The sequence below is a fragment of the Melanotaenia boesemani genome, chromosome 24 (genome assembly GCF_017639745.1).
Source record: "Melanotaenia boesemani isolate fMelBoe1 chromosome 24, fMelBoe1.pri, whole genome shotgun sequence".
Taxonomy (NCBI): domain Eukaryota; kingdom Metazoa; phylum Chordata; class Actinopteri; order Atheriniformes; family Melanotaeniidae; genus Melanotaenia; species Melanotaenia boesemani.
Genome location: NC_055705.1, coordinates 13,433,198 through 13,454,492, shown reverse-complemented (window position 1 = coordinate 13,454,492; position 21,295 = coordinate 13,433,198). Strand labels below are relative to the sequence as shown.

The 21,295-nt window shown below is 38.7% G+C and overlaps 1 protein-coding gene across 2 annotated transcripts; it reads right to left on the bottom strand.

Moving 5' to 3' along the window:
- Nucleotides 1–677: 677 nt before the first annotated feature.
- On the bottom strand, nucleotides 678–19,607 carry LOC121635824 (collagen alpha-1(VIII) chain-like). Of its 2 annotated transcripts, none has more exons than XM_041979175.1 (4): nucleotides 19,526–19,607; nucleotides 6,794–6,955; nucleotides 4,093–4,381; nucleotides 678–3,715 (listed from the first exon to the last, which is right to left on the bottom strand). In XM_041979175.1, the coding sequence occupies exons 2-4, from the start codon at nucleotides 6,794–6,796 to the stop codon at nucleotides 1,767–1,769; spliced, it is 2,241 nt and encodes a 746-aa protein (XP_041835109.1). In that variant the 5' UTR covers nucleotides 6,797–6,955; nucleotides 19,526–19,607; the 3' UTR covers nucleotides 678–1,766. The 2 variants fall into 2 exon arrangements, with proteins under 2 accessions (XP_041835109.1, XP_041835110.1); XM_041979176.1 differs by having other exon boundaries at nucleotides 6,794–6,945; nucleotides 19,526–19,578.
- Between the last annotated feature and the right edge of the window lie 1,688 nt (nucleotides 19,608–21,295).

Sequence of the window (21,295 nt, the reverse complement as noted above, 5' to 3'; positions counted from 1 at the left end):
ATTAACCTGCTAATGTCCTGCATTTTAATAGTTTTGCACAAATCACTTGAGTTTTACATTTTTGTTCTGTCAAAACATTTTTTTGTTGGTGTAAATAATTTATTCTGAGACTTATGACAAACTTTTTATTGATGTTACATTCCTTAGAGCCATAGAGCTGATGAGCAGATGGTGCAGGAAAATACTCAAAGGAGTCAAAATTAACTTCAGACATACATTATCTGTTGAAGAAGTTAAAAATATTAATTGAATTTACTGTAAAACAATGCAGACATGCTCTATTACATGACTGGATGTTGTATTTGTTTTACTCATAGAACAAAGTAAAGATACTTTTCAAAATTTTTGATATGTCCCTTTAATGAAATGAATGGTTTTAACAAATATATGTGACATTAAAAATACAGAGAAAAGTGATGAAACCGTTTAACGTTTGGACCTTGGATAATTGACCTCAGTGAACTGATCAGGTGTTTTCTTTTATCTCCACTGATCAAATACAATTAAATGGAGGCCGAGCAGTTGTGCAGATGCATCACAGAAGACTAAGACTTACCCTTATGTAATGTAAGTGGTATCACTCTCTGACATCAACTGTATGTTGTATAAGTATTTAAAAGCAAAAGTATGAAAACATAAAATTTAAGACTAATTTTTTATTATTATTTTTTTTAAAAATCAAATTAAAAAATAATAATAAAAAAAAGAAAATAAATTCACATACTTTGGGCACAGTTTCTATTTAATTATCCGCGCCATTGTCTGAGAAAAAAAGGAAACATTTCAAAATTTAATTTCTAAATGACACACCCACAGTTTAAGCAAGGCACACAAAAAAAAGACATATTTTTGCTGCTAAGTGTACGTTCATGGACATATCTTTGAATGTTTTTTTGTCACAGACTGTCTATGTTGTGTTGGTATTTTTCAATGATTCACTGTTAAAAAAACAAAACACAAATCTAAGTAATCAGTAGTCGAAAAAATAAATTACAGAGAACAATGACAAACGCTTTCAAAATAATTCATATTCAATACAAACAAATTTATGACACCAAGGTGTTAAAGAGCAAAAATGTAAAGATAGATCACTTGAAAGTATTTTTGTTTTCAAATGTTTTTTTTGTTCTGTTGTGGAGGATCATGTGGTTTTTAATTATATATAATATTCACTTAATAATTATTTTACGGATGATCAGGCCAGAAACTGTAGATTTTGTTATACTAAAATGCTGAATGCTCCAAGTGATGCAAAAAAAACAAACCTAAAAAAACACACAATGACTGCAAATACATAATGTTATAATTGTAAGTAAATGCATTGCTTAATCAGTCTGATAATGGGTTTATGTGCCCAGAATAAAGTTAATAACAGAAAGATAGCTAAGAAAGCTAACCTGGCCTTGTAAATGAAGGTCTGCACCATTAAGTTTCCAGCTGCTATTACTACCTTATCATGAACACTGATACATTGTTGAGAATGAATACAATATATGTACAATGTAAACATGTTAAAATGATATTTGATAGTTGGAATGCTTTTTGGCATTTACTTTTTCTAACTGAGAGCCAGTACAAGAATATATGCTTCCTACATAAAGCTTGTAACAGATGTAAGAATGTTGGTGCAAAGTAGAATGGTTATTGTGCTATCACTTATTGTAAACTTTACTTTGCCTTAATTATGTCTTGAGTCTGAAGTAGTTTTACAGTCTTTATGGTAAATTTACCATCAATGTGTCATTATTATCAATATTTAAAAGTTATTACATTGAGTACAATAAGTATCCAGAAAATGTGGAGTGGACATACTGACCAGCATAAAGTCCTGCTGCCTGGTCTGATGGTAGCTGTAGATGCACAGAGTCTCCTTTCCGTAACGGGAGTACAGCACTCCCTGAAGCCTGATCCAACAAGCCCTTTTTGACCTCATCATAAGTGTACATTACTGGCTCGTTATTCTTCATCAGTGCTACCCAAACATTACCTCCTTTGCAGTGGACATGGTAGGCAAAATAGTAGATCCCTGGTATGCTGCAGGTGAAAATACCATTTTGGAGGTTGTAGTCTTGATTGCTGTTGTACAGGAGTTTATCAAAGATGATGGGAGAACCGACGAGAGGGAATGGATTTGTGAGCTTTGCTGCAAATGCAGGCATCTCCAGGCCTGTTCCACTAATCTCACCTCTGTTTACTGGTTTCTTGTAATTTTGGCCATTGTAAGGGCCACTGTGTGGGAGGATTTGTACAAGGTCAGGAGATACAGCAGGCAGTCCAGGAGGACCAGGTGGCCCAGGTTGTCCTGGTAGCCCTGGAAGTCCAGGAGGGCCGCTGGGACCAGGACTACCTTGAGGACCAATTTGGCCAGAGGGTCCAGGATTTCCCTCACCAGGATAACCAGGGTTACCGGGTGGCCCTGTGTTGCCCTTTTGCCCTGGAATCCCAGGAGGTCCAATGGGTCCACCTGGTCCTGTAAGTCCAGGAATACCCTGTGGTCCCTGTTGGCCTTTAGCTCCAGATTCTCCTCCCTCTCCTCTTGGTCCTTGTAGTCCTGCAGCACCAGGGGAACCAGGTAAACCTCTAATACCAGCTTCTCCTTTGGGGCCAATGGGCCCTTGTAAACCTCGTGGTCCAGGTTGTCCACCCTCTCCTGACCTACCAGGCTGTCCTGGTAGACCTGGAGGCCCTATTTGACCCTTTAATCCTGGATTTCCTTTTTGGCCTCCAGCACCATCCTCTCCTTTCAGTCCTGGGAAGCCAAGGCTACCAGGAGGCCCAATTGGACCTGGTGGGCCTGGCATTCCACTTATACCAGAGGGACCAACAACACCTGGAAGACCTGCATGACCTTTATCACCTTTTGGACCTGGTGGTCCCGGCACACCAGCATATCCCTTATGACCCTTGTGTCCCGGAAATCCTGGGTTGCCATAACCTGGCAACCCTGGAGGCCCAGTTAAACCAGGTGGTCCTGGTTCCCCTTTCCCTCCAGAGAGCCCTGGTTGTCCTCTGAAACCATCTTTCCCTGGTTTTCCAATTCCTGGTAAGCCTGGTTGTCCTGGTGTGCCTCTTTCACCAGGTGGCCCTACTAACCCTGGTTCCCCAGGAGGACCTAGTTTTCCTGGTATCCCTGGTTGTCCAGGCAGACCATTAAGACCAGGTTTACTGACACCAGGGAGGCCTGCTTGTCCAGGTGGACCTGGTGGTCCTCCGGGTCCTTTTAAACCTGGAAAACCGGGTAGACCAAGTCCTTTCTCTCCCATTGGGCCTGGAGGCCCACGAATGCCAGGTAGACCTTGATAACCAGCCTCTCCTGGTGGGCCTAGCAATCCTGGCAGCCCTTGACCTCCTAGCTTTGAAATCCCAGGGAGTCCTACTGGACCTGGGAGCCCTGGAAGCCCTGGTTGTCCAGTCGGCCCTTCTCCACCACTTGGACCAAGGTCACCTTTTGGTCCTGGTATTCCTGGTCCTCCTGGTTTTCCTGGCATTCCTGGCATTCCTGGTTTTCCATTTCCTTTGTAGCCCTGAGGACCAGGAGGGCCTGGTTTTCCTTGTGGACCCGGCATTCCCTGCCCTGGAAGCCCAGGTGGGCCTTGTGGTCCTGGTGGCCCTGATGGCCCTGGGGGACCCTGAATTCCTTGTGGGCCTTCTCTTACACCCTCTCCACCAGGAACAAGTAGAGGCGGACCTTTAGCTCCTCTGGGAAAAGTTTGCCCTGTAAACAACAGGAAGTGACAAATGACCATCAACTTAACTGAAACGTCAGATATCAATAAGATGTCAAACTATGTTATGTTATATTCAAGGTACTCACCAGTTGCAAGAACATTTAAAAAAATGTAAATTATTTTGTTACAGTAATGGTACTTGTTATTGAACTTGTATAGGTTACAGATCCAGCATTTAAGTTACTGTGCATAGAAAATAGATAACTGGAGTACTCGTGAGGCTTAATGGTGGTTTAGTTATGGTGGCCTTTAATCAGTAATAGGTATACCATGTTTTAGGTTGAAAACTACTCATTCATGTTTAGGGATGCCTCATGGCCAGGCACAATAAACATATATTTTATGTGCTGTAAATCAAACTTACCTTTTCCATCTGTTAGTGGTCTCTGCTTGACCACTTGCAAAGGGAGTTGAGGAAACTCTTTTCCATACTGAGGCAGCAATGGTCCTTCTTTGCCGTAAGGTGAGTGCGGCATCTCGTTTCCCAGAAATTGTTGCTGAGGAAACCCATCATTATACTGTGGTAAAGGCTGGTGCTGTTGAGGTGGTTGTTTCTGTCCATAATACGCTCCACCATGAGCCAGGTGTAACAAACATAGCTGGAACACTAAGATAAACTGGTAGTTAAACTTGTTGGGCATTTCCACCATTTTCTAGAGTGGGAAAGAAGAAGAAAAAAAGAAAAAGTTACATCTTATGGTTTGCATTTATTCATAATTATAGAGGGGTTTCTCGCTTAAAAAGGTTACTGAATGTGCATGCAACCAGGTGGCAAAACAGTTGGTAGTCATAGGATTAGAAAAAACATCCTGTAATAGACCTTCATTTGCTAATTCAATCATAAAATCATAATTCATAGTGTTGATATAGATACAAAAAAATTTATCAAACATTTCTGAATTACCCTGAATTGGAATAAGCAGTATAGAACATGGATGGATTTCTTAATGATGTTACCTGGTTTTTCAACTGCAGTGTGTCTCTGCTCTCATTTTTTAACAATACTAGCAGCATGGTGTTGATGATCGTTTCACTGGGCTTGAAATGCACAAATGTTTGGAACAAATTACACTTTACAACCTGATAAAGTTATATTGAACTGACACCTACTGTAGAAGACACTTAAAACCTTTCATGGTCAGGAATGTTGTTGGGATTTCTCAATTTTAGCTTATTTGATTCAACATTCCTTTATTATTACTCTACAAATTACATATGTTGATGGCCCATTGACTGTGCCTTTCCAAGCTGCATGGTCTGAAACACATTAATGAGAATGGCACTGCGTGTTTATAACAGAGGGAATCTGTAAACAAGCAGATCTTACTATGTAGTTCTGTGCATAGTTTTAAAAAATAATTCTGATGACACAGGATCAGAATTTAGCATTTTGAGACACAAAGTGAACACTGGAGAGACTTCTCTGCTTTTGGGACTTGTAGGAACTCAACCTCTTCTTTTACTGACCAGAATCCACAATCTTTTATTTTTAGTAAAAGGATGCAATCTCTTTAAAATCCAGAATAATTTCCTTTAATCTTTGGTAAAATAAACCACCATGTTACCCCTATTTTGGAGCTTGGTTCTACCATGCAAGGTGGAATAAATCACGATGCTGCATAGAAACTCATGTATAAGATGTCTGTGAGGAATATTCTTTTTGAACTTCCTTCCCTTTGTTTACCTGAAAGTGAATTACACACACACACAAACACACATAATACAAGTAAGAGGCTCCACAAGAAAGTGGTCAGTTTTGAATATGATCCTTAATCCTTCAAACAAATCTGTGCCAGAGTGATGTGCTAAGTCCTGCCAACAGCACTGTGTGAAAATAAACATGGATGGATGAGTGTATGTTTTCCTCAGCTGTGGTATTTGTGTGTTCTGAAACAGAACCATAGAGATCAAAGATGTCGGAAAGCGGCAATAATTAAAGTACAACTTGCTTACATTTTTTGGAGCAATTACAGAAAAAAGGGCCAAACTAAGCTTTATTTGGCTGACTCTTTATGGGATATTTGAAAGTATAGGTCCTTATCTATGCAATAAGCATGCAATGCACATATATGTATGGCCAGTTGTACTTATTAAACTTGAAAGAGCAGAATTATAATTATAATTATAGTGGTTTTTATTTGTTGGATTTTGTGTGTTTTAGTCACACAAAATTCAAAAAAGAGTTTTTATTATACAATTACATGTTTTAGTGCTTGTTTTTTCTTTTTCTTTTTTTATTAATGTTTTCTTTTATTCCATGATTTTTATATGTTGTGTGTTATTGCATGTTATGGCAAGGGGAATTATATAATTTTATCCTGAAACCTGCATCTGCCAGAATGATTACTGCCTGCTCAAGTCCATTGGGTTGATGGACCAATGGTCAAGGGGTAGGCAGGATTTTCTTTGCTGTCTTTCAGGTATCATGGGGAGATGGTGGCAAAGGCAACAGGATAAGTAAGGAAGGGAGAGGAGAGTCAAGTAGACTCCCAAGAAAGGCAGAAACAGGTCAATAGACGAGGGGGCAAACCTCTCCTAACAATTCATGTGGTGCTCCCTGGGAAGATGTTCAGGCTTAGACTGAAGTTAAGTCCCTCATTACTTTTGCTTTTAAATGACTTAGTCACACTGGCTTGCTTCTTTTGTGGATATAATGATGATTATTAATGTGTAAATACTTGGATCTGAAAATACTTTGACATCAATCTGGGGTTAAAAAAGCAAATCAAGGAGAGGAGAAAACAACAGCTATTTTCAGACGTGTGGGAAAAATAGCTGGAAAGTATCAAGTTTTAATTGTAGTAATCTGTACGTAAAAATTTTTCTTGCTTAACAAGTGAGACCACTTTAAATTCAATAAAAAGTCTTAGAAAGGAAACATCATCATTGTGATATACTTTGAAATACAAAATGCTTACTTTTTGCTTGTTTTTTTCTTTTCTTTTTTTTAAAGGAAGAGTTAAAAGTGTAATTTTGATCTTTATCCTATTTGTAGTTATTACCCTGGATATGGATCTACTTAAACGTTTTAATGGTTTATGATATAAGTAGGAAAATCTTCTTACCATGGTAAATAAATGAAGAATGTTGATCCTTCTGGCCTGCCCCTCCTTCACCAGTGTTCTCTACTCCCCCTCCTCTTTAGGTATCTTCCTTCTGTCTTTTCCACAGCATCAGTGGGACAGCACAGGATCCAGCCAGGCGTCAGGCTGCAGTCCTGTTGGGCCCTGTGAAATACGCCTGTCAGCTCAATAAATCTGTGTGGTTTGTATAATCTGCCACTTGGCTGACATTATTTGACTTTTGTCATATCACAGACAGTCTTCTGAGTAATCATATATACAATGTATTTAGAAGAACTAGCACCATGGACAGAGGCGACTATCTGAAGGTCTATGATTTAAAATAAGGCGGACATGTTTGTTCATCACATCACTGGAGAATAAGTATGTGATGGTTGCAGACAGCTTTCGAATATGAGCCTTGTTTTGAAAGTAGATCTAAGATGCAAAAAGTCTTGTTGTGATAGTTATTTCATTAATTTAGCAAATTCTTACATTTCATTTTATGTGCCATTGTCTCCTATAACATCTAAGATGAGCAGAGGCACGTATAGCCCTGAAGTTATTCATAGTGACAAAATGTGAGAAAGGACGATGCATGCTGAAGTTTCATTATCTCAAAATCAGTTTTTTTTTTTTACACATTTCTACAAAGCTGTTTCTGACTGAGACAGAGAGATGCTGGGAATCCTCAACCAATCAGAAATGTTCAGTGCTGAGTGCTAAGAGTTACTGTAGACAAAATGAAGCTATAATAGTCACTGCAAACATGCTGATCTATCCATCCTATGAAACACAATTTAAATTTAAAGAATCCTATCTATATTGTTATCTGACACTCACAAAGTCCTTCACACATTCACCTTTAAGACAATCACATTTAAATATTTCTGGTCAGTTTTTCTCTGCTAATAATTTAGATTCTAGAGACTGAGGAAACAGACTCCACATTTAAGAATACTGCCATGATTCGCGGTTTATGTTCTGGTTTTTGCCATGTTTTTGGTTTAGGTGGTGGTTTAGGGGTGTGAAAGGACCCCATTGCCCTCACCTTCCCTGTTTATAACTGTTTGTGTGTTGTTTGCGATTAAAATTGAGGGGCAGTAACCACGTCGTACTGGGAACGAGGCCACCCGAGCAGATCTGCCATGTACTACATGGCAAGCCCCCCAAAAGTTGCTTGTGTTATGTTCTTGTGTTTTGATGTCCAAGTATAATTAAAACTGAGAGGTGAGCTGCCACAGGGTGCAGCCAAGGAGACCAGTTAGATGGCCCCCTCCGCTCCACCTGGCACAACGTGCACGCCTCCCAAGACCCTACGTGTGTGTGTGTAAGAGAGCGGGGAAGGAGAGGGGAAAGGGGATGTAAGACTAGAGGGAAGGGTGATGTCCCTCCAGAGGATGAGCTGCTGGTGGCAGTAGGCACCCCTGTTCCTTCGGAAGGCCCCCCAGGGCAGGACAGGCCAGGAGCAGCTGTCCCCCCCAACCAGGACACACATGACCACAGCTAGTCACTACTTTTTTTTTTTTTACTTCAGACTTGAGTTAGGGCCAAATTTGTATTTTAAAAATAGCACAGAAAATAACTTGAACCTGAAGATAAAAATTGTAAATGTAAGGTTTGAAAAATATCAGAAACTTTGCACAGAAACTCTGTTTTAGTCCGTTTGTCCTAGATTTTAGCTGCCAGAAACGCCTCCCAGAGGGCAGTAGTTTAATCTACAAATCAGGAACAAAGAAATCCAAAAGAAATTACATTACGTTTGAAAGCTTAAATTAAAAACAGCTTCTCGTCCGACTAAAGTAGAAAAAAGTGGTTTAATGACATACGCTATCCAGGCCAGACTCTGCCATTTGTTTTTCATGTTTTCCAAAACCGCAGGAGGAAATGTGGTAAACATTTTTGTCTTATCAGCTATAAAATCAACCAGAAATTGATGCTTAAATTCTGAGTTTATAAATTGAACATGACACACTCATTGGGACATTAAATTGATTAACATATTAGTCAAAACCTCCTAGACTTCAAAGGAAGTGATAGTCTCTGCAGAAGACAAACACACAAAACGGACTTGTCTTCATCGCCTACTGACAAAATGCAAAAAAAAAAAAAAGAAAAGAAAAAAAAAAGCATCCTGTTCCATTAGCATGAGCGACAGAGTCGACTTTCTATCATTAACCCCAGTCAACTGCAACTAACACTAAAATGTCTAAAGTTGTTGTAGAATATGGGTCAGAGAGGCTTGAACTTAGCTCCCTGGTATGACAGTCAAGTGTAGCATTACATCCCAGACAACTCAGGCCGTGAAGGGATTATAATCATGGAGGAAACTTCTCAACATGTGATTCTGATTAACAGAAATATTGGATCAGAAGTTTCGTCAATACCATTCATGGCTAAACAACTACAAGTCAGGCAATTTACGAAACAAATGCTGTCTTTAAAGTCTCAGGTTATGATTTAAAAAAAAAAAAACAGCTAATATGTTTACCTAATTTCTCCTCTTGATCTTGTGTGAATAAGACCAGTATTATCATTTTAATTAGTTTTAGAAGAACCTCTCTGGGCTTGAGGGATCCACACCACCCGCCTTAATTATATTTAATGTGCCTTGAAGCCTTAGATGAGCAAACATTACTTTTAAAGATCATAGCATTCACAAACCACATTAATATTTCCACTGGAACTTTTGTGCCTTTTTCATGTGAAAACAAATATGGCATAAAGAGGCTTTGATTATCAGCCATTAGTCATCTTTTGGTTCCCAGAGAAAGTAATGGGACGGCAATTAAAGAGTCTGGACCACAGACTTAAAATGCGATAAAAATTTAATTATAAATTATAATTATTACACTTTTCTACTTGATTATTCTGTTAGGCAAATAAAATGACCTCCTGAATCATCTTGTTTTAGTTTCATCCCCCCACCACACAGCCTGTGGTTAAGTCAGTGCATTTTCCTCTCATGAGACTTTTGAAAATATCAACTAAATTCCAGGAACTCTTCATGGTCATATTGTTCCAGTAATTACAAACTGATTTGTAAACATGTAGATGTGGGGGAGATTTACTAAGCTTTTCTATGTAGTTTCAAATTTTCCAAGAAATACTGTAAACAATGTCTAAAAGACTAATCTAACGATACAAAAACCTGTGTACATTTCAGAAACTGCTGATCTGCTGGGGTTTCAGCACACAACCGTCTCTAAGGTTTACAGAGAATGGCAGCAGCTGCTGTCTGGATAAAACTGCCTTGTTCAGGTCGGAGGTCAGAGGAGAATGTGCAGACTGGTTGGAGATAATAGAAAGGCAATACTAACTAACAAATAACCACTGGTTCCAACCAAGGTATGAAGAATGCATCTCTGAATGCACAACACAAGAAACCTTGAAGCAGATGGGCTAGAGCAGCACAAGGCCACACTTGGTGCCACTCCTGTCAGCTGAGAACAGGAAAATTAAGCACAAATTCACACAGACTCACCAAAATAGACAATAGAAGATAGAAAAATGTTGTCTAGTCTGCCGAGTCACCATTTCAGCTCCACATTCAGATGCTAGGATCAGAATTTGTTCAAAACAATCACCAGATCTCAGTTCACTAGAGCAGCTTTGGGATGTGGTGGAACGGGAGATAATAATATAATTCATGTGCAGCAGACAAGCCTGCAGCAACTGTGTGATGCTGTCAAGTCAAAATTGAGCAAAATGTCTGAGGAATGTTTCCAACACCTTGTTGAAGCAATGACACAAAAAGTTAAGGATGTTCTGAAGGCAAATAGAGTCCAACCCAGCTTCATTTTACAGCATCTGAACACCTACTCCCTTTTACAGCTATTTAATTTAAATCTTATTCTTACTACTATTTATTTTATTCATCAAAACTATTAAACGTAACCTCATTTATTTTCCCAAGCTGAAACTGATGTTGTAAATCTTACAACAGGCCAATAAATGACACATCATTCATTGCTCCACACCAGGTGAAATAAGAAACTCTTCTTTCTGACCACTGGACTTGAAACAATTATTTAAATGATTTAATATGGCGGGGCCTAACCAGAGGAGCTCATTGGTTTAAAAAAAGGTTGTGAGAAAGAACAGCAACATTACAAAGTGATGAAAGTTTTAGTGTCCTATCTTTTTTGGAATGTACTTCAGGCCAGAAATGGAAAATGAATATAAAATAAAAATGAAGCAGATGAGACAAAACATTTAATATCTTTGGTTCAAACTGTCTGGAAAGACACATCAAAGTAAATGCAAGAATCGCTCTTCCCCCCCTTGTTTGGTGATGTTTAATCCCATTAATATTTTATGAATGACCTCAGCTTTAATAAAAGAAACTCTTCAGGCACCTCCACATGCCTCGCTTGATGACAATCCCATGCAACAGAAACCACTCAGCCCAGGGGTTGCTGCTTTCTCTGAACGCCTTCGCCAACATTTACAGCCGCAGCTGGCTGTACTTGGTGATGAGCCACAAGTCTTTTATCACCTCCTGCTTTGAAAATGATCAAATTTCCATTCCTCTTCTGTGTTTTCCTCCTGACACATTGCAGATGGGGGAGTCTATTGCTTGATAAACAAATGATGAAGTCACTGCTTACAGGCAAGGGTGCCAGTCTTAACTGATTTAGTTTGAGCCTGGCTATTGTGTTCAGCAAATTAAAGCAGGTTCTTTTTTTTTTACCAATAAGAAGGGCGCCAAAAGTCAGACACTTTGGTTCAAATACAGATCACACCAAAGTCATTTTTGCACACTGTGCAGAGGTTTTTATGATGACAATATTTCAGCAGTTTATGCCCCAGGAGGTAGCCTTAAATAAAAAACAAGCCCCCTTACGCTTGCATTTTCAAATGATGCAAAAAACATGCAACTATTTTGTCACTGTCGACTAAGGAATGCAACAACCAGCTGACAGCAGCGTGCTGTAAGCGCCAAGAAGACATCTGGGAAATGCACCTGTGTGTGTGAGTGTAACTCTTTGCCTTAATGCATGTGAGCTGAAGCACAGTATTATTACACCTTCATATGAAAAACACACCACCTCTTCAGTGATTCAGAATTGGGAGCGCTGAAGCAGCAGGTGTGTTTGGAATTTCTGAATTCACAGGATTGATAAAGCCAAAACACATTTTCTGTATGTAAATATGAGATTAAAATATGCTGGTAGTGAGGCAAACGTTCAACAGAGGGCAGCAAACTCCATTTTTTAATCAATCAAATATCCTATCTGTCTGTTTTTACTTATTTCCCACATGCTGGATAGAGAAATGACCACAGTTTCAATTGCAAATGAAGGCTTAATTATGCCAATAAAAACTTTTCTTCTTTTGGACTCTTTTTAAATCTTCTTTTTGTGCGTGTGTAACTAGTTTCATGCATCAAACCTTCTGTTTTCCATCTGCAGCCCACATAGCAACAACGGCATCTCACCCTGTTATAATCACAAACCACTGAGTCCTACTTATCATATTCTGGACATGATGCTGTTTCCTTTGCCTTCTGCTGTCTCTTTCCAGGTAATTAATGCTGGCTCAATCGTCAAGAAACCAAAATCAATCAGTCAATCATCACATTCCTGCAGTTCTTGATCGAAAATGACAAAATTTATTTTTTCCTCACAGTAAACGGAAAATGAAGCAAAATGAGCATGACCGCTTTGTCCACTTCGCTTCCTCTCCACGCAACTTTCAGCATTCCTTCACACCTACTCCATGTATTTGCAGAGCAAGGCCCTGATTCGCCGTCCAGGGCGTCCACAGCGTCACATTTGCCAGGACAGACGAGGGGGTCAGGTGATCTTTAGCTGGATGGAAAAGACGGTAATACATTTAAACTGATTCTCTAAATAGTCTAGTGACCATGAAGGGAAGCAACACCCACAAGTGTGTTCTGCTTCCTCCTGCTCCACTAACCTTTGACACACAAATACGTACATGCACATAAATTACACCTCTTTGTCATTCCCACACTGTCTGACCTCTTCACCCATTTTACTGACAGATTTTTTTCCTCTCCCACTGTTCTGAGAACCACAAGTCACCAAATGTCTGTCCACAATTTTCATCTCAGGCAAAGATCGCACCGAGAATTATTTTACTATTAGCACTTGAGTTCTGTCAAAACAGAGTATCTGATGTCTGTGGATGGCAGCTAATAGCAAGTCAGAAATCAAGCTCTTACATACTTTTATAGAAGTTTATAGTTTATTTTGCATGACATGCTCCATTATCATACACAGCGGGAAGGAGACACTTGTGAGGCTTTTCAGACTTTTCCAAGTCCTTGGTTTGAGCATCAGATTAAGGTTGGTTTAGCCATGTTTCTGGTTTTTTCCATTCTCTTTTTCATATTTGCACTGGCTCTTAAATGGGACAATCTCCTAGTGAATGAATATTTTCATACGCAATAACAATGTTTGGCCAAACACCAGATCTGATAAGTTACACTATGCTAAAACCACAGGCTCGACTGAATGAATTCTGCAGTTTGCAGCTGCATAAATATATTTTGTAAATTGTGCAAATAAGAATTGAACAACCCATACTGTGCAAGAATCCACATGATGGCTCCCTTCCCTTTTTTCTGACCTATTATTATTAAAGGAACTACCCACATCAGCTAAAGTACTGCATACTTTTGAAGGACACTGGCTATTCCGGACTTCAATTACTTTTCTGTGGGGAAAAATATATATTTTTTTATATTATAACATGTATGTGAAGGTTTAGTGCTCGACAGGATAGGATTTCATATATAAATAATATATACTTCCATGCTCTTAAAGATAAATTCCCAAAGATTGCAAAGATTTTAAAGAAGTTGCAGCGTTCCCACTTGTTATTGATGGAAATGCTGTGTTTGGCTGCTCTGCTAAATAGTGGCCACATGGTTTCATTTAAAAAGCTAGTGGAGGCTCAAAAAGGTCAAATTAAATTTCACAGAACAGCAAGTTAAAGTAAAGTCTAGAAAATGTGCATAGCTGGATTTATTTTGTGACCTGATGGAGGGGGGCTGACCCAGATACTGGAAAGCACCGCTAAATATGTACCTCCACCTCAACCTCATACAACAGCAAAATGCAACACTCATATTAATGAAAGCACAAATTATCTAGCAGATACAAGATTAATTTCTACAGAACAAGAACTTTTATTAACTCTTCATGCAAATATTCTGCAGAGCAGGATAGCTGCCCCAGCCTGGTTCTGTTGGGGGGTTTCCTGTTGTTTAATATGAGTTTTTTTCCTTTTCACTGTTACAACGACCCTCAGAATGGGGGATTGAATGAAAAATGAAGATTCAATGTGACTGCAAGGGACTGGAGGCTAGTTCAGGGTGGACGCTGCCTCTTCGCTAATAGCTGGATGGATGGACTTTATATTTTTCCTAAGTTTTAAATGATAAAAAAAACAAAACAAACAAAAAAACAACAACAACAACAAAAAGGAATTCATCCTCAAGGACACTTTGAGCTTTGAGACAGTTTCTCTAGGTGGAGGAGTATAACATATTAGGCGGATGACTGATTTGCATTGACATGGGTGCTGTTCTGGTCTATCATGGTGAAGATGAGCTTAAAGGCAGACTTCTTGATTTGTCAGCTGATCTTCATCCCAACCAAGACTAAAAAAATGAGCTCACAAATACAAGTGGCCGAAATGAGCTTCTGCCAAAGATTTGGTGACCTTAGGCTGTAAATATATTTGCTTTAGATTACATGTTTATCATGGCTGCCTCAAGTATTTAGCATTTATTTGAAGCTTCATTTGTACGCATCCTCTGAAATTAATGCTTTGTTCACAGTATGTGAGTAACATTTAGGGACAGTTTCGGGACTAATTTGACCAAATTAAGGTCTGAGGTCTTTCTGTCATTTTTACAAACGATAAAAATGACAGAGGGTTTCTAAGACAAGACACGGTGTGCTTGTTTTAGAGCCTTACATCCCATTTAAGAACTAACCTCCTCTATTGTTGCTATATTTATCCCTTGTTTTACAGCTCTATCTGGTCCGAATTTTCTAATGTGCTACCTATTGGAATCCTCTGGTAACAAGTGTAGTAAACAAGCAAGTGGAGCTTGTTGCCAAAATAAAAACATGAGGTTTAAAAGCAGCCATATTCTTTGCCTTACTCTTCAGGCTCAGACATAAGTCTGTGTGAGTGCTTGGTATGGCTTCTGCAAACACATATCCACATGTTTTGACATTTACCAGGAAGATGTGGAACAACCGAGGATGTGGACTGCTCTTGGTTGAGCTGATACTCTTTAACTTTGCTCTGTTGTGGAGAGGACAGAAAACAAAGTAAGAAAAGTTCTGCTTAATGCTGAAATTCAATCTTAAATTATAAAGATTATCCAATGTATGGTTTTCTTTTTGACTTGTGTTTCAAAGTTTTAGCATTTTTGTTACTTCATTCAACATTAGCTTTCAACCAATGTGTGGTGTTACCTGCAGTTTTTGGAGGACTGCACATATGTCCATCTATGTGTATCTATGTGTATGTAAAAAATGGCTGTGTGCAGGGCCTGAGAGCACAGCAGACAGCAGGAAGGAAGTCACCAAATGTGTGTCCACAACAGGGCCGTACTGGGAAAAAAGTCAGGCTGGGAGTCATACACTCACCCAGGCCGCCCGAATTCATACACTGCACACGTATGCTCACATGGAAGTGCACACACCCAGGCTAATTAATCCCCAAAGCTCAATATTCAATATTAGACCAACATTCACATACAACTATAAGCCACCAGTCACCGATTTTTTATTATTATTGCCATTATTATAATTTTTTATCAAGCAGGCTTGTCAGGCTCAGGCCACCAGGAACTTTCCTGCTACTCTCGTGGGCCAGTTTGAAACTGGCAGTTGCTATTGCCTTTCAGTCAAAGGAGCCAGATGAGGTGTTTTGGTCATGTACTGCCTCCAGTATTCCTTAGGAAGAGCTGGAAAAGGTGACTATTGAGTTACTACTATGAGGTTGGACATCAGAAACTTACAATCTTAAATCCCCTCACTAAGTTGAAGCATTAAACACTATGTGTTGAGGAAAATGTAGTGGGTCTAATAAACTATCTTTCTGCATCTGCTGCATCCTTGCAACAAAGACACAGAAAACAAAGACAAAAATCCAACTGTAAGATGAAAAAGTTGCTGATCATGTATTACAAACAAAAAAAAAGAAAAAAAAAAGATGTTTATTCATTCTTATTTCATGTATCATGAAACTGAACAGCATTGGATGTTTTACTTTGTGACTGGGCTGCAAAAAATGCACATTTCCAGCATAGTAAGATTAGTGTTCTTCCAATTTAAACACACAGAACATCTAAAATAAACCACGCGTGGGCATGTGAAACTGTGCCAGTGAGCAGCAACTGATGCAATTTTGATGCCGGGAGAAGTCTGATGTTTTAAAGATTAATGTGCAGATGTTATATGTTGCTTTAAAAGAGAATCTCTCTGAGTTATTAGCTAACAGTTCCCTTCTGAAGATGCATATGCACAGGCCGTTAAAAAATTCTACTTTTTAAATCACATTTCAATTTATTGAGTTCATAAAATAGTCTTTACTGATCTTTTATGGCTTTTTGCAACATGTGTACATAAGTCATCCACTGACGGGAATGTGATATGATGACATTCCCAAGAAAATTAACGAGTAACACAGTAGCACCATAAAAAAAAATTCCTCTTAAAACATGAATACGATCCTCCCTTTCCCTACTGTCCACATGTTTTTGCAGCAGAGTATTTATGAGGGATAATAAGTCCTACAATTCTATCTGCTGTGGAGTTTAGATGGCAGATACTTTGCAATAAATCTTATTAATAAAACTAATTTAAATAAAGTTTAAACATCTGAAACTGCAGTAGTCTGCACGGTAGCGAGGATGTTTGAACACATGAGCTGAAATCACAGAGACTACATCTGCAGGATCAAGAGACACATTCCCTCCGAGCTACGTAAACACTTCCTGCTCGGTAGGTGAGAACAGTGAAGGAAAATGAGAGAAAAACACTCCGGGCACATTAACAGAGCTACTGATTTAAACATATAACTTTATTTGCTCCTTTTTTCGAATCTTAAACTTAAAGCAAACATAGCGTATCGTCTCCACATCATGAGACATTTATATTCCGCTTCGTGCCTCTTTACATCTGTTTGCTCGTCTCCTACTCTCTGTCCTCACATGCACTGTATGGTAATACAGGCAAATTCTCAATTTTCTCTTCTGTTTCTGTTATAAGGCGACAAAATAGGACAATGTGTCAACCTGCAGTCACAACTAAAGCATTTCGAGGCCGTTGTCCTGATGTATTAACATGATTTTATAACAGCAAAGTCATCTAGCTAAAACACGATCTAAATAATTTAAAGGCAACATCTGTCCAGTCAGACTAAATTTACATCTGCAAAGATCTAAAAAAAGAGACAAAAGTGAGAGAATTTTCTTACAGTTTCTTACAAAGTCTGCAGCCTTTGAAAACACACCACAAAGACAAATACTGAGCATGTGCAAGCAGCTCATGGGCTGCTGCTTTTTTCTTTTTTTTTACCCTGTCCTGTCCAGCATCCTAACATACAGACCGATGGTCCGTGTGCCATATTCTGCTTGACAGATTTGCTCTACCAAGGGAAACATGTTATATACATGGCTGTCCTTTATGTTTTTATTATTTTTATTGTAATCTTATTTTCTTTAGTCTTTATATGTCAGTGCCGAACCTGCAGACAAACGTTTCAGCATGGGCTGCTGCTTTTGAGCGTGCAGAGTAGCGACAAGTAGAGGTAATACTGAAGAGAGAGATGTTGTTTTGTAAGACAGTACTTGGGATGTTTGTCTGGCATTAGAAAATGGATAATTAGTAAAGATCAGCATTAACACCAAACACCTTTCGGATCATACATCCTAAAGCTGCAGTTTTACTCTGCAGTTTGCTTGAAGAGTTATGATTACTATACAGTATGTCAAATCTATGGTTAATTCTAGTCAAGCTCATTGTTTATAAGAGCATATAAGACGTTATGTGTAAGTGGACAGCAGTGTTTAGTAAAAACTTGGAAAGGTGATGCTTATCTGAAGCCAAAACTCAGACTTCACATCCAACAGCCCGAGGGCAGTTGGATGCACCCTTAAACACACACATAACCTCAAAGAGACAACATGGTCTTACTTGCAGTGACCATATTTGTGAGGACCTGCTTGATCCCCCACCCCAACAGATAAGGTTGCTGCACACTGATCTCAGATCTGAGCCGAGCTTCCAAAGTTTCTTCTTTGTGCCAGTTTGTAAAGAGCATACAGACCTATAAAACCGAAACAAATCAGCATAAAAGCATGCTGAGAAGTCCAGTCTGCACATGATGCTGCTTTGGGTAAATGGTTTATTATCTTCTCTTGTTGTGTTTGTTGTCTTGTTGAGTTGTGTGTTACTTCCTTCCTGCTGCTTAGCACTGACAAACATACATAATATCTTGTGGGTGCCAGCGATCTTTCCAATGGATTAAGAATTATAATAAGAATCTTAAAGTACTCATATAGCCCGTAAACACATAAGCTGTTTTTACCTCATTTTCCTTTCCTCTTTCAGCTTTACTTCTAATGGAGGAAAAACATGATCTCTTTGGACTTCTTTTCACTGCAATTATGAGCCACACGCATTAAGAGAAAATCTACTTTCTCCCAGCGTCATAAAAAATGCCACAACTTTCTGCTATCTCGGTTAAGTTTTATTAAAAAGCTGTTTAGAAGCTATTAATCAGTAAGGCCTGTGAAGGTCATTAGCAACAAGCACTTTTGTCTGCTGGCACTAGTTCATATCTGGTTTCATACTTTTGCAAACTCTTCCTGCAGCAAAAACAAAACAAAAAAAAGGTGCTGAACAAAGTCCATCAGCTGGATTTTAGCTGTGTTTATTGTTGTCATTAATCCTTGTCAGTGATTTTTTATTCAAGTTCAGTGAACGGGTAAAAGAGGTGATAAGTCTGGCTGCTTTGGGGTTAGTCATTTTGAAATATCTCCATATCAAAGCTATTTTAATCTTGAGTCAGAGCACTGCAGATTGTTAACCGCTGCATTGCAAAAAACACCCCAAATTTCCATCTGACTCATTTCATAGAGCCAGAAAGTCTGCTTCTCTCTGTTATTTTAATCCTGTTTCCTACTGTTTATATGGGGAATTTAAAACTAACGCATAACCAGCTTTAAAATCTAATACCTTTCTTCCTAAAACCCTAACTTAAAAAAAAGGCTTCCACTTTTACTGGTGAGCTGACAGACATGCAACAAAATATCTCTAAAATGTCAAGACATTCCATTAACTGGTGCTTAATCCTGTCAAGATGCTGCACAGTGCATTTATTTTAACAAGCATAAGCCAGAGTTATTCATCCCAGGTGTATCTCCTGGATTTCTTTTTCTCTTTGCATTGGGAAAACTTTCAGATATTATCTGCACAGACTTCTGTCAACAGAGGCTTTGCAGCAGTGAGGGCTGTGAAATGGCACTTGCTTTGCTTCTGTTTTCATGCTCTTTTATATCACGTGCAGTCTCGAAAATGACTTGGATTGTTCCAAGAGTTCAATCAAGCAAAAGCAAAAAGGAAAATAATACAGTCTTGCAGTTTAACAATTGTGCAATAAGCTAAATTCATGCCTACAAAGTCTACTAACTGTATGCATAATCAAATCCTGCTGGGCAAGTGTTGACACATGGCCTACCTTTGAGTGCTGTTCCTACTGCTGCTGCAGAGTGGGAGTATCACAGATCTTTGACCAGTTTGGGACAGACGCTGTAAAGCAGCCCCGGTAAAGCTTTGGCTTTTATCTACAGGTGGGTGGAGCTGAACAAGCTGAGAAAAGAGGCGCAATAGATTTGTACATGTGAGGGGACGGAGGGAGGAAAACAGGATCTGTGTGAGAGAGAAACTACCACTGAATTTTATGTTTGCAGCATTAAAGGCTACATACAGAAAAAAGCGAGGGGGAAAGAGGAAACCCAACCAGCTGCACAACTATATATCACGAGGAGGAAGATTCTCGTTTGACTTGGACCTCTTTGTGCATTCTTTGCATGCGGGAAGATTTAAGGGCAGAGTCTTACTCTGGTTGGAAGCGTTTGCTGAGGTCAAACTCTAGCTGAGAGAAGAGGTTATTGTGGGAACTACAGTAGATTCATTGTAGTTGATAAAACAATTTCACCACAAGTTTCACTTACTGTGGAAGATGCTGAAATTGGTTAAATGTCCAATTCTCTGAAGAGTTATTGGTTTTTAACCTCCACTCAGCCAATTTGCTTGTGAAAACTGCAGACAATGCTTATCTAAGCATTTGTCACCTAAAAGAAGACTAAAATTGTGGTGTCATTCCCAGCTTATTGAAATGCGATGGAAGAGACTAAATGATGCTATGTCAAGGGCAGGGTGTTGAGAAGCTGTGTTTAAGACTAAATCATGTCAACTTTGGGCATTAGGCTAAGTTTAATTGATCAAATAGTTAAAAACAAAAGAAAAAGAAAAAGAAGAAAAAGAAAAGATCTCCTTATTTTTCTAAGCACTTTCCTTGACAATGAAACATCTTGGGGTTAAGGAAAGGCAGTAGGACTTACAATGAGCTGTAGTGTGAGTCTACAACACTGAAACTAGAATTGTTAAATGAACAGAAAGCACATCAAATTTGGCTAATATATCATAGTTAAATAATTTCAGAGGATATATTATATATAAATAATAGTCACACAATAACATAATAAAATATAGAAAGAATACTCAACAAAAGTAAATATGCTTTCACTATTTTATCTCTCTCTTATCATAATGGATAGCTCCGTTTTTCCTATGCAAAAGGACACAAAAAAGAAAAAAAAACCTGTCATTAGTATTGAGGGAAATCCATAAGTTCTTATTGTGGCTGTTCCTCAGCTACTTCCGGGTCATCTCACTTAAGTGCTTTTCTGCAGTTGGTTTACAAAAGTTTCTCAGGAAAAATAATCCAAAATAAAAACATTCTATCAGACACAAAGAACTAGAAACAACAAAGGGAAAATACTGAAAATTTAGGAAAAGCAACATGGTGAAAAGACAGTAGTCTAACACTGGAGATAAACTCAGAAGTCTGAGTCAAAGGGGTCAAAAGATTTGTGAGATCATAACCGTAATAGATTCACATTTCTATCAGGCCATGTCCACACAGACGTGAGTTCTGTCATTAGGATGTTTTGTACACATGAAACAAGTGTTTTTGGGAGTCAGAAAACACTGATTTTTTTAAAAAAAAACAGGTCCCAAAGTGAATACAACACTACAGTTTTTTTTCCCATTTTACAACCCCTACACATCTGTCCTAAACTGATCAAGCCATAGCCCCACTTTTCCCCTAAACCACATGTGCAAACACTAACAACAACAACAACAATGGCAGATTACAGAGTTGTTTGTGCTGTAGAATCAAAATCTGTAAAAATAAATAAATAATATTAATAATAAAAATAAA